General features: G+C 37.6%; 3 protein-coding genes across 4 annotated transcripts in view; all 3 read left to right on the top strand.

Annotated features, from left to right (window-relative positions):
- The window catches only part of LOC137636425 (lachesin-like), a 33,168-nt gene extending 29,542 nt beyond the window's left edge, over positions 1-3,626 (top strand). For both annotated transcript variants that reach the window (XM_068368844.1, XM_068368845.1), the window contains 5 exons: positions 915-1,113; positions 1,355-1,483; positions 2,010-2,129; positions 2,260-2,430; positions 2,978-3,626. In XM_068368844.1, coding sequence (XP_068224945.1) covers positions 915-1,113; positions 1,355-1,483; positions 2,010-2,129; positions 2,260-2,430; positions 2,978-3,381 — 1,023 coding nt within the window. In that variant the 3' untranslated portion in view covers positions 3,382-3,626. The remainder of the gene's footprint in view (positions 1-914; positions 1,114-1,354; positions 1,484-2,009; positions 2,130-2,259; positions 2,431-2,977) is intronic.
- Positions 3,627-5,574: 1,948 nt separating this feature from the next.
- On the top strand, positions 5,575-5,928 carry LOC137636429 (abl interactor homolog). The gene has a single exon (XM_068368849.1). It carries the CDS (start codon positions 5,575-5,577, stop codon positions 5,926-5,928), a length of 354 nt encoding a protein of 117 aa, XP_068224950.1.
- A 152-nt stretch (positions 5,929-6,080) lies between these two features.
- On the top strand, positions 6,081-6,650 carry LOC137636428 (sporozoite surface protein 2-like). Its single transcript, XM_068368848.1, has one exon. The coding sequence runs from the start codon at positions 6,081-6,083 to the stop codon at positions 6,648-6,650; it is 570 nt and encodes a 189-aa protein (XP_068224949.1).
- Positions 6,651-12,500: the final 5,850 nt, after the last annotated feature.

Genomic DNA, 12,500 nt, shown 5'->3' with positions numbered 1-12,500 from the left:
TTTCAGCACAATAGGTGCTCACCAGAACGTCAGCTTGGCCAACCACAGCAGTTGACTCCCCAGTAAACAGCTTAAACTCACAGTCCCAGGCTGGGATTGATCTGCTGCCATTTTAATTCTAGGCGAACGGGTTACTACTGTACTAGCCATACCTAGTATTACGAACAAGGATGGTATTTTATGGGAAGATCTTTTCTTTTACTTTCCCATGCAATGTTTTCCCTCCAGAAGTCAAATTCATAGATAAACCACTTGATTCACAGTCATTTTTTTTGGCATGAGACTCTAGCCCAAAAGTTCTTATAAACTTAGGTTACAGCCCACCATACTTGCCCAACTTTCACTTACTTATTCGCTGTTTACGTAAAAATGAGCACATTGGATCTTAAAAGAAATAGACGTTTTAGTCATATTAACACCTTCATTGTTGAATAATGGATGAAAACCGTGCAGAAATTTCCCACAACTTCACCCACTTCTGAAGCCTACACAGCTGTCTCACCAGCTGTGCGCTGATTTCCAAAGTAATGACCCTTCATCTCCATCTTACATGTGCTCCTATGCTCACTAAAGATTAGGACTCTTACCTAGTTCTCGATTAAGAGCAATCTATTGTTTCTTCGGTCTTTCATAATGAGATATTCTCACTCACTATCACTGCCACACTAAATCCTACACAGCCAGTTCTCACAGATAGAAGTATCCTTGCATTTATATCTGAGTAGATAAACTGCCTTAATCCAAAGTGTCTACTGTGGCCACTCCTATTCGAATCAGCAGTTCATCTATTCATAAACAAATGCACGGATCGCTTCGGCTAGGTGCAACAATAGAGCCAGATTGGGTTTGGCAGATGCCTAAGACAGATTTAAGTTGTTTCTCTTTCTCTACTTTGCCTATTCATCTCGAGACAGATTGGTTTTCTTGAAGTGACGGTACCCCCAACCATCGACGACAAGCGATCGTCAACAGACGTGATGGTTCCGGAAGGCTCCACAGCTGCTCTCTTCTGCAGAGCTAAAGGTTACCCAAGACCGAAGATTATTTGGACTCGGGAAGACCAGAAACCAATTGTTCTACGGACTAGTGACCCCCAGATGCCCAAAATACGTAGTAAGGACATGGGTTTCCTTTAAAAAATTTTCTGCAAATTACAAAAACGGCCATAGCTGTATGCATGTTTTGAAATCGTGCAGCTTTTTCACTTCCCCATTTAGAAACTTATCAAAATGTTGATTTTCTCTTAGCAAAAATAACTGAATGGTAAAGTAAAAGCTATTAAAACAATGCAATTAATAGTCCAGTACTCTGGGACATAATGCTTTAAATGTAGCCACATCTTCATCCTTTACAGAGCAGTCTTACGAGGGGGAGGTCCTGAACTTGACACAAATCACAAGATCTGACATGGGCCCATACCTGTGCATTGCCAACAACTCCGTCCCGCCCATCGTTAGCAAAAGAATTATGGTGGAGGTTCATTGTAAGTATTTCTTCAACTAATGAAAGTTTGGGAGTTTGTGCTTTAGCTGTCAGATGTAGTCTCCTCTTGGAGGGACTGGTTGTGATGGGTGCTATCCTATCAGGTGCCAATGTAGCTGCAGGTGATAAAAGAAGAGTCTGCAGTTTGGGATTATGAAATACACATTGACCAACAGAAACAGATGTTGGGTTTATGCTAGAAATTAGGAGTGTAACTCCACTGCCCTTAAAACTTCTTGCCTCCACACAGGAAGATTCTTCTCCTTCAGGGGGGCTCGTTTGTAAACAGTACAGAAAAGAATATAATGATATAAATCAATTCATCTATACATAATTAAGGATAAAACGTACTAGAGACTTTTTATATACAGTGAAAAGGATTTCAATTGCTGAGAGATTTTAATTTATCAATTATAATTTGCATAGGGAAAACTAAATGACAATCATGGTACTTTATACATTTTACTCTAAAGATTTTATCTGTAAGTTATGCAATGTATTTCTCATCATATTTCTATCCACTTCAGTCAGGCCAGTAATCCACGTACCAAACCAACTTATTGGGGCACCCTTAGGTACGGAAGCCCGACTTGAATGCAATCTAGAGGCCTCCCCAAAATCCATTCAGTACTGGACACGAGACACAGGTGAGAATGTTTCGCAAATGGCTCATGGATTTTTAGTGCTTCTAGATAAGTGAGAACAGACAGTGAAATATCTACGCAGATTACGAAATATCCTCTGATGAAATTAACTGGAAAACACTATCTTTCGCAGGTGAAATGCTCATCAGCAATGACGAATACAACGTACACGAAAGTCATAGTAATTACTACATGACAAAGATGACGCTCATCATCAAAAGGTTCCAGCCCCACAATGAAGGAATCTTCTTCTGCATTGCCAAGAATTCACTTGGTGAAACCGAAGGGAAAATAAAAGTTTATGGTAAGCTATGGCGAAATGAATATGAGAAAATGCAGCGAATAGTTGTGGATAAGCACTCGCTGGTGCACGTAACAGAAAGTCACGGAGGCTGATAGAAGACTGACTATAATGAGAATGCTAGAAGATAGATTGTTGCAGATTATGTCAGTTCCCTAGGGTTGTCAGAAATAATGAGGGAGAGATAGTGTAGCAAAAAAGTTCAAATTATAATGAATCAATGTTAAGGAAAGAGGTCGAAGATATGAGTAGTAGGGACCTCAATTTTAATATATATAGTTTGTTAATGAACATAAATGAGGATGAATATTACAAGGGTTTAATCTTTTATGCATCATTAAAGGCTGAAAGTCATGAATTCAGTTACAGTTACACGAAGTCATGCTTAACATCAGAATCAAGGCTGAAACTGGTGTACAAAAACCTTCCACAGAATAAATTTCTTAAAAAATCAGTACAAAAAGCATCATTTTTCCAAGATAATATACATCAAGTCCAATACTTGTTGCACTCCATCCATAACAACTGATAGTAAATCATTTCGTTCCAGAATTTGAACTGAAGACGGAGTCCCCAGCAGTGACCGAAGAAGAGACCAGCCCCTTCGATGGTCATCTAGGACGAGACGGAGACGTGACCTCGGACATCTACACCAACGAGATTCCTTATGGGCACCGGTCCTACGAAGAGAACACAAGCCCCACGAGGTACGGAGACATCACGAGGGGCCACCAAGTGCCCTACAACAACCGCCCCAACCACAGAACGCCCTCCCACACTTCACTGGAGAGGAACAAGAACCACCACGACTACAACCCTGGTGACGACTGGGGCCGGCCTCCCACGCGCCCTCCAAGATGGGGGCTCGACCAGTCGGCTACCAGCCGGAGGATAGTCGGCGAGAGGAGTCTCGTCACGTTTTTGTGCCTTCTGGGTCTCTTCTGGGCTCTTTAGCAGACTGGACGTTTCAGGATTTATCTCCTGGGATTGTCTATTTCGTTTCTTTCGCGCCAACGGCATCGAGACGTCTCCCCTAAGAAAGAAAGAGCGAGAGAGTCTGAGCTTCACGATGCGCTCTTAATGTTTGTTTGTCGAAATGACCACCTTACCCAAACTTTGAGTAAGTGCTGCTAAAACTTATATGAATATCATAAAGCAATGGATCCAAAAATATATATAAAAAAAATTATACCGATGCTTCCGTATGAATGCTAACATTTTGTGTGTATATATATACATATATATATATATATATATATATATATATATATATATACATATATATACTTAGCTGCGTTACTCATTATTACCCCCTACACCCTTTTGCTGGTACTTTTGTCATACAATTAAATTGGCAATAAAAACCAGTAAGGCTGTACTGTAGTTTGTAGAAATGTAACCAATGTTATCCCTTTTAAATGACCAATGAACAAATAAACATTTTACCTGACGTTTATAAAAACTGTCGTTCAGAAGTTGTTAGTACAGATTTGTATTATGCTAAAAATGTGATCTGAATTATCTTGTTCCCCGCTCGCCCGCCCGCGAAATTTTTTTTTCCCAAACAGGAGTGCAGATTGGGGCGGGGCTTCCTATGCAGAAAACAGATTTAAAGGGTAACTCCTTTACGCTGTCTATGAACATTTCAGTTCTTTATGAATGCAGTTACTGATCATAACTTTAATGAATCTTAACGCCGCCGTAATAAAGGAGTTACCCCTTAAATCCGTTTTCTGCACACGAAGCCCCGCCCCAATCTGCACTCCTGTTTGGGAAAATAAATTTCGCCGCTCGCCCCCCCCCCCCCCAAAAAAAAACAATGATAATCTTTTTAAAGCCACAATTATATACTGCAAGCATTTTTAGGAGGCCTAAATAATTGCTAGCTATGACCTTCTTGCAAAAGATTTCCTCATATATCAAGTGATAATTCAATCAATAATTTGAAAAGTAATTCACCAGTTATCTCTCTGGACAAAAAGATTATTTCCTTTGCAGAACTGGAGCTTGTCAAGGATGTGAAAGTTATATCTTAAATACGCATCTACACATACACGCATGTATACATAATACGTATTACTGTATATACACGCACATGTATAATAAAACAAAATATTTATCTGCATACATACACGCATTAATGTATATACACGCATATGTATAAATACAGAATATTTATCTACATATACATTTACTTTTTTCTTGTTAAAAGTAAAAGTTTAGGAAGGTAATAGTGTATATGTTAAACGAGAATTGTTTTCTCTCTAATGTTCAAATAGCCATGGCCTGCTTTATACACCGTACTTTTGTCTTGTACCTTACTTCTACCTTGAATGGGTTTTCTTCATATCTTTAGTATTTCATCTGTTATACACATTCTATTTAATGTTTTTACATTGATTAATTATCAAGAAATATTCATAAAAAGTCGGTTCTTTAGCTGGGTGGGAATTTATTCTAACCTTTCAATAAATTTTCAATGTTCCCTCTCTCTAGTTATTAATATCTATGTCTTACCACTGTACTTCTTGGAAACAGACTGATGAGATAATGAAAAGAAATGAATATTGCTGGGTTAGTGACCTTAACCTTTGCATTCAATAGACCACAGTCGACCGTGGTCCTCTCTTTGACCTTGACCTTGACCTAACTTGAAATGTATCCTGGTTGGACAGTTGACCTTGACCTCATCTGAAATCCATCCTGGTCATTGACTTGACCTTGACCTAACTTTGAATGGATCCTAGTTGGCTATGCGACCTTGACCTTAATCTATAATGCATCCAGGCATTCAATGTGACCTTGAACAGACCTTGCCTTATAACCAAGCCTGATATTCCTAAGTAGTTTATTGACCTTAAGAAAAAGCTGATATAAACAACTTTAAATATTCTACTTTGGATAAGGGTTGATAACATCAAATACATAAAGGATACAAATGTTCATTATCTGCTCACTCTGTCAGTTCAAGAATTACAGTGTTCAAAAGTCATTCAGTTGAACTGGCTATGTACAAACCCTGCTGCATGTGGAACCAATCTTCCATGAACCTGGCTTACCATGAACTCGGCCTCATGAAAATCTGGTTACTTCAAACTTAGCTACATATTAAGCTGGTTAAATGTAAATCTAGTAAGACATGGACCTATGCACTCTAAACCCTGTTATATATCAAGCTGGCTATATTCAAACCCAGTTAAACAAGAGCCTGGTAATACATCCCAGCCACACATGAATCTGGATACTCCAAACCCAGTTAAACAAGAACCTGGTAATACATCCCAGCCACACATGAACCTGGATACTCCAAACCCAGTTAAACAAGAACCTGGTAATACATCCCAGCCACACATGAACCTGGATACTCCAAACCCAGTTAAACAAGAACCTGGTAATACATCCCAGCCACACATGAACCTGGATACTCCAAACCCAGTTAAACAAGAACCTGAATACTACATTCCAGACACATATGAACCTGAATACTCCAAACCCAGTTAAACAAGAACCTGGTAAAACATCCCAATCACACATGAACCTGAATACTCCAAACCCAGTTAAACAAGAACCTGGTAATACATCCCAGCCACACATGAACCTGGATACTCCAAACCCAGTTAAACAAAAACCTGGATACTACATTCCAGCCACACATGAACCTGAATACTCCAAACCCAGTTAAACAAGAACCTGGTAATACATCCCAGCCACACATGAACCTGGATACTCCAAACCCAGTCAAACAAGAACCTGGTAATACATCCCAGCCACACATGAACCTGGATATTCCAAACCCAGTTAAACAAGAACCTGGTAAGACATCCCAGCCACACATGAACCTGGATACTCCAAACCCAATCAAACAAGAACCTGGTAATACATCCCAGCCACACATGAACCTGGATACTCCAAACCCAGTTAAACAAGAACCTGGTAATACATCCCAGCCACACATGAACCTGGATACTCCAAACCCAGTCAAACAAGAACCTGGTAATACATCCCAGCCACACATGAACCTGGATACTCCAAACCCAGTTAAACAAGAACCTGGTAAAACATCCCAGCCACACGTGAACCTGGATACTCCAAACCCAGATAAACAAGAACCTGGTAATACATCCCAGCCACACATGAACCTGTATACTCCAAACCCAGCTAAACGAGAACATGGATACTACATCCCAGCCACACATGAACCTGGATACTCTAAACCCAGTTGAACAAGAACCTGGTAATACATCCCAGCCACACATGAACCTGGATACTCCAAAAAAAGCTACACATGAACCTCGATACATACAAAATCTGGCTATTCCAAATTCGGCTACATATAAATATGCCTAACTTCATAACGTGGCTACACATAAACCAGACTACGGCAGATAGAAACTTTGCTTCTCTAAACCAGGCTACACAAGAGCGTGCCAACATAATAACATCGTTACTCCAAACCTGGTTACGCGTGAACCTGTGTACATACACAGTACACATGAACCTGGCTTTATACAAACACAACTAATCTGAATCAAGGTACACAAGAACCTAGAACCTACAACCCAATTACTCATGAACACGACTACTCCATACTCTGCTACACCTGGACATAACTACACCTGACTACACATGAACCAGGCTTACTACAATCCAGCTATGCTTGTAATTGGCCACATATTAACCTGGCAGTTCCAAACTAAGCTATACAAGAACTGCAATCCATTTACACATGAATCCTAATACCTACAAACTTGCCTACACATAAACCTGCCCAACTTTACATGAAACAGGACACTCCAAACTTAACTACACATGAAAATGAATACATACATCTCTTTCTATACTTCAACCTGGCTACCAATTCAACTAACCTATGCCCAGCTACCCAGGCCAGGCAGTAACAACTTCGGCCCAGAAGAAATGACCTAGTCAGAGCACCCTGCAAAGAACCATCGTGCACTTCGGCCGAACTTGATGCTGCCCTAGCTAAATGTAGAAACACTTTTGTGAAGAGATGTATGTATGTATGTATGTATGTATGTATCTATCACATTTGGTTACAAATGAAACTAGCTACATACACTTCATCATGCTTTATTTGCAAGGTTGGAGTGAGTCACCAGGGTTAACATATACCCCGAGATCATAAAGAACCGAAGTTTCAAGTAACCGTGATTCAACGCATATGGTTTTTATGTAACTGGGAACTATCAAAGTTGTGGTCCTATGTAGTTAGGTTTCTATAGAGCCTGGATGCAATGAAGCCAGTCTAAAATATAGCTGGCCTGACTGGGAATTGGGAATTAGGAATTGGGAATAATAGCGCTGCTGAGTACTCTGACCTGCTCTGTTAGTGGCTACTTAAGCTCATTTTTCTGCATAATATTCTGGGGGAAATATCACAGTCAACTTAAGTGAATTTGTGACAATCTAATGCACACAAATTTAGTTATATATATATATATATATATATATATATATATATGTGTGTGTGTGTGTGTGTGTATGTATGTACATATACATATACGTGTGTGTGAATAAATGTATGACAGAATATTTCTTGGAAATTGATCTCTATCCATTTCTCTATATACATACATCCACAAACAAACAAACTTGTATACAGAATCTTATTTACCTATTATATACACATATATTATGTTTATATAATTTTACATCTTCTCATAATTACTCATAGAATATTACACAGGCCAGCACTGACAATTAGTTTGATAATTTTTCAATCTTTCTCCAACTTGAAAACATGGCAGTTTGTAAACTGCAAGATATCATAAACAATTAATTTAATGAAATAATCTATCACGTGATAAAACATTCTCTAATTGGTTTTGAAGTAGTTCAAGCATTCAAATCCAACAAAGTTAAGCTTGACAACTAATTTTCAAAAGTACCCCTTTCAATATTTTCCAAGTGGACCCTTCACATCACAGAAGGGAAAAACCTCTGATTTGCTAAAGATTTTTCTCAACAAATATAAAAATCACACTTAGAACGTTGCTTCGCGTCATCAAAATTCTCTTTTTTTATATATATAAAATATTCTACAGGACATTAAAGAACTTCTTAGATATATGGTCATTGTTTCTGTAGCTTAGTTCTGAAGACTGCCTAGCTTTGAAGCCAGGCAGATTCTTCGCCTGTAGCTTTTTAGAAAATCAAAGAAAATCCTGTGTCAGACATAAGACGTTGAACGTGTGTATATTTCTTTTCTTTTTTCATTTTCCTTATTTCCATTGATAATAAAATACGTACATCTCTCTTGATTGCTTCATTAACCAGATACTCAATGTAGTTTATATATCATATTTGAATAATCTTATTGTTATTTTAATTACTAAATTTTGAGTCATGAAATCTGAGGAATTTTTGAAATTTTGAGTCATGAAATCTTTGGAATTTTTAAATTTTGAGTCATGAAATCTGAGGAATTTTTCAATTCAGTCAGAAAATCTGAAGAATATTACATTTCTGAAAAAAATCATCAAATCTGAGATTTATCAAATCTGGGGAAAATTGGATACGGAGACACATAAGTAGGAATAAAATTCCGAATCTTGACCTCAGCCGAGAGAGAGAGAGAGAGAGAGAGAGAGAGAGAGAGAGAGAGAGAGAGAGAGAGAGAAATATGGCAATCAACATCGAAACATCTATCATCAGAAGTTATATTTTAATCCTATTAAATCCTAGCAACGCGGACCCATCCACTAGCTCTAATAGCTCTAATCCATGGAGCTATTCCTGGAGACTATTCTACCGAGTTGAAGAAGAGGAGGAAGAGGAAGAAGAAGAAGAGGAAGAGGAAAAAAGAAGAGAAGAAAAATTGGCTAAACTATGTGGAGTGTTGACCTCCAGGTAGAAGAATCGCGAAGCGCTCTAAAGCCTTCTGTTGTTTCCTCCGCGAGAAACAAATGAAGATCACTTAGCGCTCCTAAACTCCTTTAACCAGAGGGATGAGGGGGAGGGGGGGGGGGGATTTTGTGGGGGGAGGGGTCAGGGGGAATGTATTCCCCTCAGAAGGAGTATGCAGATGAGGCGGTATAGCCGCGAAGGCGAGTTTAACCCCTCGTTTATTCTTGCCATTTTATTCCCCTCGGAATGGAAATTGCCATCCGGTGGGTTTGTATTTTTTTTGTTTTTTGTTTACTTTCCAGGTCTCGATGTAACGCATTGCCTTTCAAGAAGTCTTCTTAAGTCCTATGGAACTTCTGGTTAGGATTCCGTCTGTCTTTTGCCTAAGTGGCAATCCGGGTCTTGCCCAGACCTGAAGAAATATGGCCTAATTGCTGATAATGAATATGATAGATTATTGATTTGCTTTTACAAGGAATTAAAATTATAACTTAGGGAACAAAGAAGGAAGGGAAAAGTTCCGCAGTTACCTAAACAAGGATAATACTCTAGAGGTAAATAATTAAAACATACTGTACATACATACATATATATACACAAAAACAACAACAAATGCAGGACAAAGGCCTCAGACAGTCCTCATTCATGCCTGGGGTTTGGCCAGTTTTTATTAACACACTGGCCAGTGCGCATTGGTGATGGTGGGAGATTTTCGTCTGATCGCTCACAGCAAACTAACCTAGTATGGGTGGCCCTGACTAGTACAGCTTTGCTGATCATGGCGATGCACAAACCCTTTCACCACGTTAAGGTATCCCACTGAGAAAAGGTGTGTTTGTGTGTGTATGTATGTATGTATGTATATATAATATATACACACACACACACACACACACACATATATATATATATATATATATATATATATATATATATATATACAGTGAACTCTCCCCTTATGGCACCGAATCATACCGGACAGGTTACCTCACCTGACGTCTCTGTAATTTCCCGCTACTGATAGATATCAATTCTGTCTATTCATTCAAGGCTAGATCCTACTCAGTTCAAGCTCAAGCAACGATGAGTCTATTCAGTATCTGGATTGGTGACCGTTACTGGATGCTGATGGCAAACACTATTATTACCATTATTATTATTACTTTCTAAGCTACAACCCTAGTTGGAAAAGCAGGATGCTATATGCCCAGGAGCTCTAACAAGGAAAATAGCCCAGTGAGGAAAGGAAATAAGGAAAAATAAAATATTCTAATAACAGTAACGTTAAAATGAATATTTCCTATATAAGAGAAATTAGAATAGAGTGCTCGAGTGTACCCTCAAGCAAGAGAACTCTAACCCAAGACAGTCGAAGACCATAGTACGGAGGCTATGGCACTACCCAAGACTAGAAAACAATGGTTTGATTTTGAAGTGTCCTTCTTGAAGAGCTGCTGACCATGGCAAAAGAGTCTCTTCTACCCTTACCAAGATTAAAGTATGAAAAAGCAGGCTATAATACTGCTAAAGGTATCTAAATTTTCTATAAGTTATATCCTTTTGATATAACTGTGCGGAGTAATTCTTTTAAGGTTCTAATCAGTTTGTCTTATAAACTATATTAGCTTTTGATTCATCATTATCATAGTGATTCTTCAAGAAGAACATCTCATCCCATCACGCATGCGCGCAGAAAACACCCTCACTCGGGGGACATGAAATCACCAATCAATCAGCAATTTTAACTATTTCTACAGCTTAAAATCATAAATACCTATTAAAAAAAGATAAATATATAAATAAATCACCTCTTTCCACCTTCATATATAAGAATAAATCCCCCTATAAAGGATTATTCTGCTTTGGAAGATTTTCAATCGGAACTGAGAAGCATTACTAAGAGACATAAAAAATCAGTCATTTTAGCTATTTCTACAGCTTAAAATCATAAATACCTATTAAAAAACGATAAATATATAAATAAATCACCTCTTTCACCCTCAGTTATAAGAATAAATCCCCCCAAAAAGGGATTATTTTGCTTCGGGAGATTTTCAATCGGAACCGAGAAGCATTACTAAGCGACATAAAAAATCAGTCATTTTAACTATTTCTACAACTTAAAATCATAACCACCTATTAAAAAACGATAAATATATAAATAAATCACCTCTTTCTACCTTCATATATGAAAATAAATCCCCCTATAAAGGATTATTCTGCGCCAGGAGATTTTCAATCGGAACCGAGAAGCAATACTAAAAGACACATAAAAATAAATAATCAGCAATTTTAACTATTTCTACAACCTAAAATTATAACCACCTATTAAAAAACGATAAATATATAAATAAATCACCTCTTTCAACCTTCATATATAAGAATAAATCCCCCAAAAAGGATTATTCTGCGCCGGGAGATTTTAAATCGGAACCGAGAAGCAATACTAAAAGACACATAAAAATAAATAATCAGCAATTTTAACTATTTCTACGGCTTAAAATCATAAATACCTATTAAAAAACGATAAATATATAAATAAATCACCTCTTTCAACCTTCATATAGAAGAATAAATCCCCCTAAAAAAGGATTTTTCTGCTTCGGGAGATTTTCAATCGGAACCGAGAAGCAATACTAAAAGACACATAAAAATAAATAATCAGCAATTTTAACTATTTCTACGGCTTAAAATCATAAATACCTATTAAAAAACGATAAATATATAAATAAATCACCTCTTTCAACCTTCATATAGAAGAATAAATCCCCCTAAAAAGGATTTTTCTGCGCCGGGAGATTTTCAATCGGAACCGAGAAGCAATACTAAAAGACACATAAAAATAAATAATCAGCAATTTTAACTATTTCTACGGCTTAAAATCATAAATACCTATTAAAAAACGATAAATATATAAATAAATCACCTCTTTTTACCTTATAAATCCCCCTAAAAAAGGATTATTCTGCGTCGGGAGATTTTCAATCGGAACCGAGAAGCAATACTACGAGACATAAAAAATCAGTCATTTTAACTATTTCTACGGCTTAAAATCATAAATACCTATTAAAAAACGATAAATATATAAATAAATCACCTCTTTCTACCTTATAAATCCCCCAAAAAAAGGATTTTCTGCGCCGGGAGATTTTCAATCGGAACCGAGAAGCAATACTACGAGACACATAAAAGGCTGCTGACTTCAA

The sequence above is a fragment of the Palaemon carinicauda genome, unplaced genomic scaffold (assembly GCF_036898095.1).
Source record: "Palaemon carinicauda isolate YSFRI2023 unplaced genomic scaffold, ASM3689809v2 scaffold297, whole genome shotgun sequence".
Lineage (NCBI taxonomy): Eukaryota > Metazoa > Arthropoda > Malacostraca > Decapoda > Palaemonidae > Palaemon > Palaemon carinicauda.
This window is presented reverse-complemented; position numbering and strand designations above follow the sequence as displayed.

Excerpts from the sequence above, each read along its gene's own strand:
- LOC137636428 (XM_068368848.1), top strand. The coding sequence starts at position 6,081 with ATGAACCTGAATACTCCAAACCCAGTTAAACAAGAACCTGGTAATACA.
- LOC137636429 (XM_068368849.1), top strand. The coding sequence starts at position 5,575 with ATGCACTCTAAACCCTGTTATATATCAAGCTGGCTATATTCAAACCCA.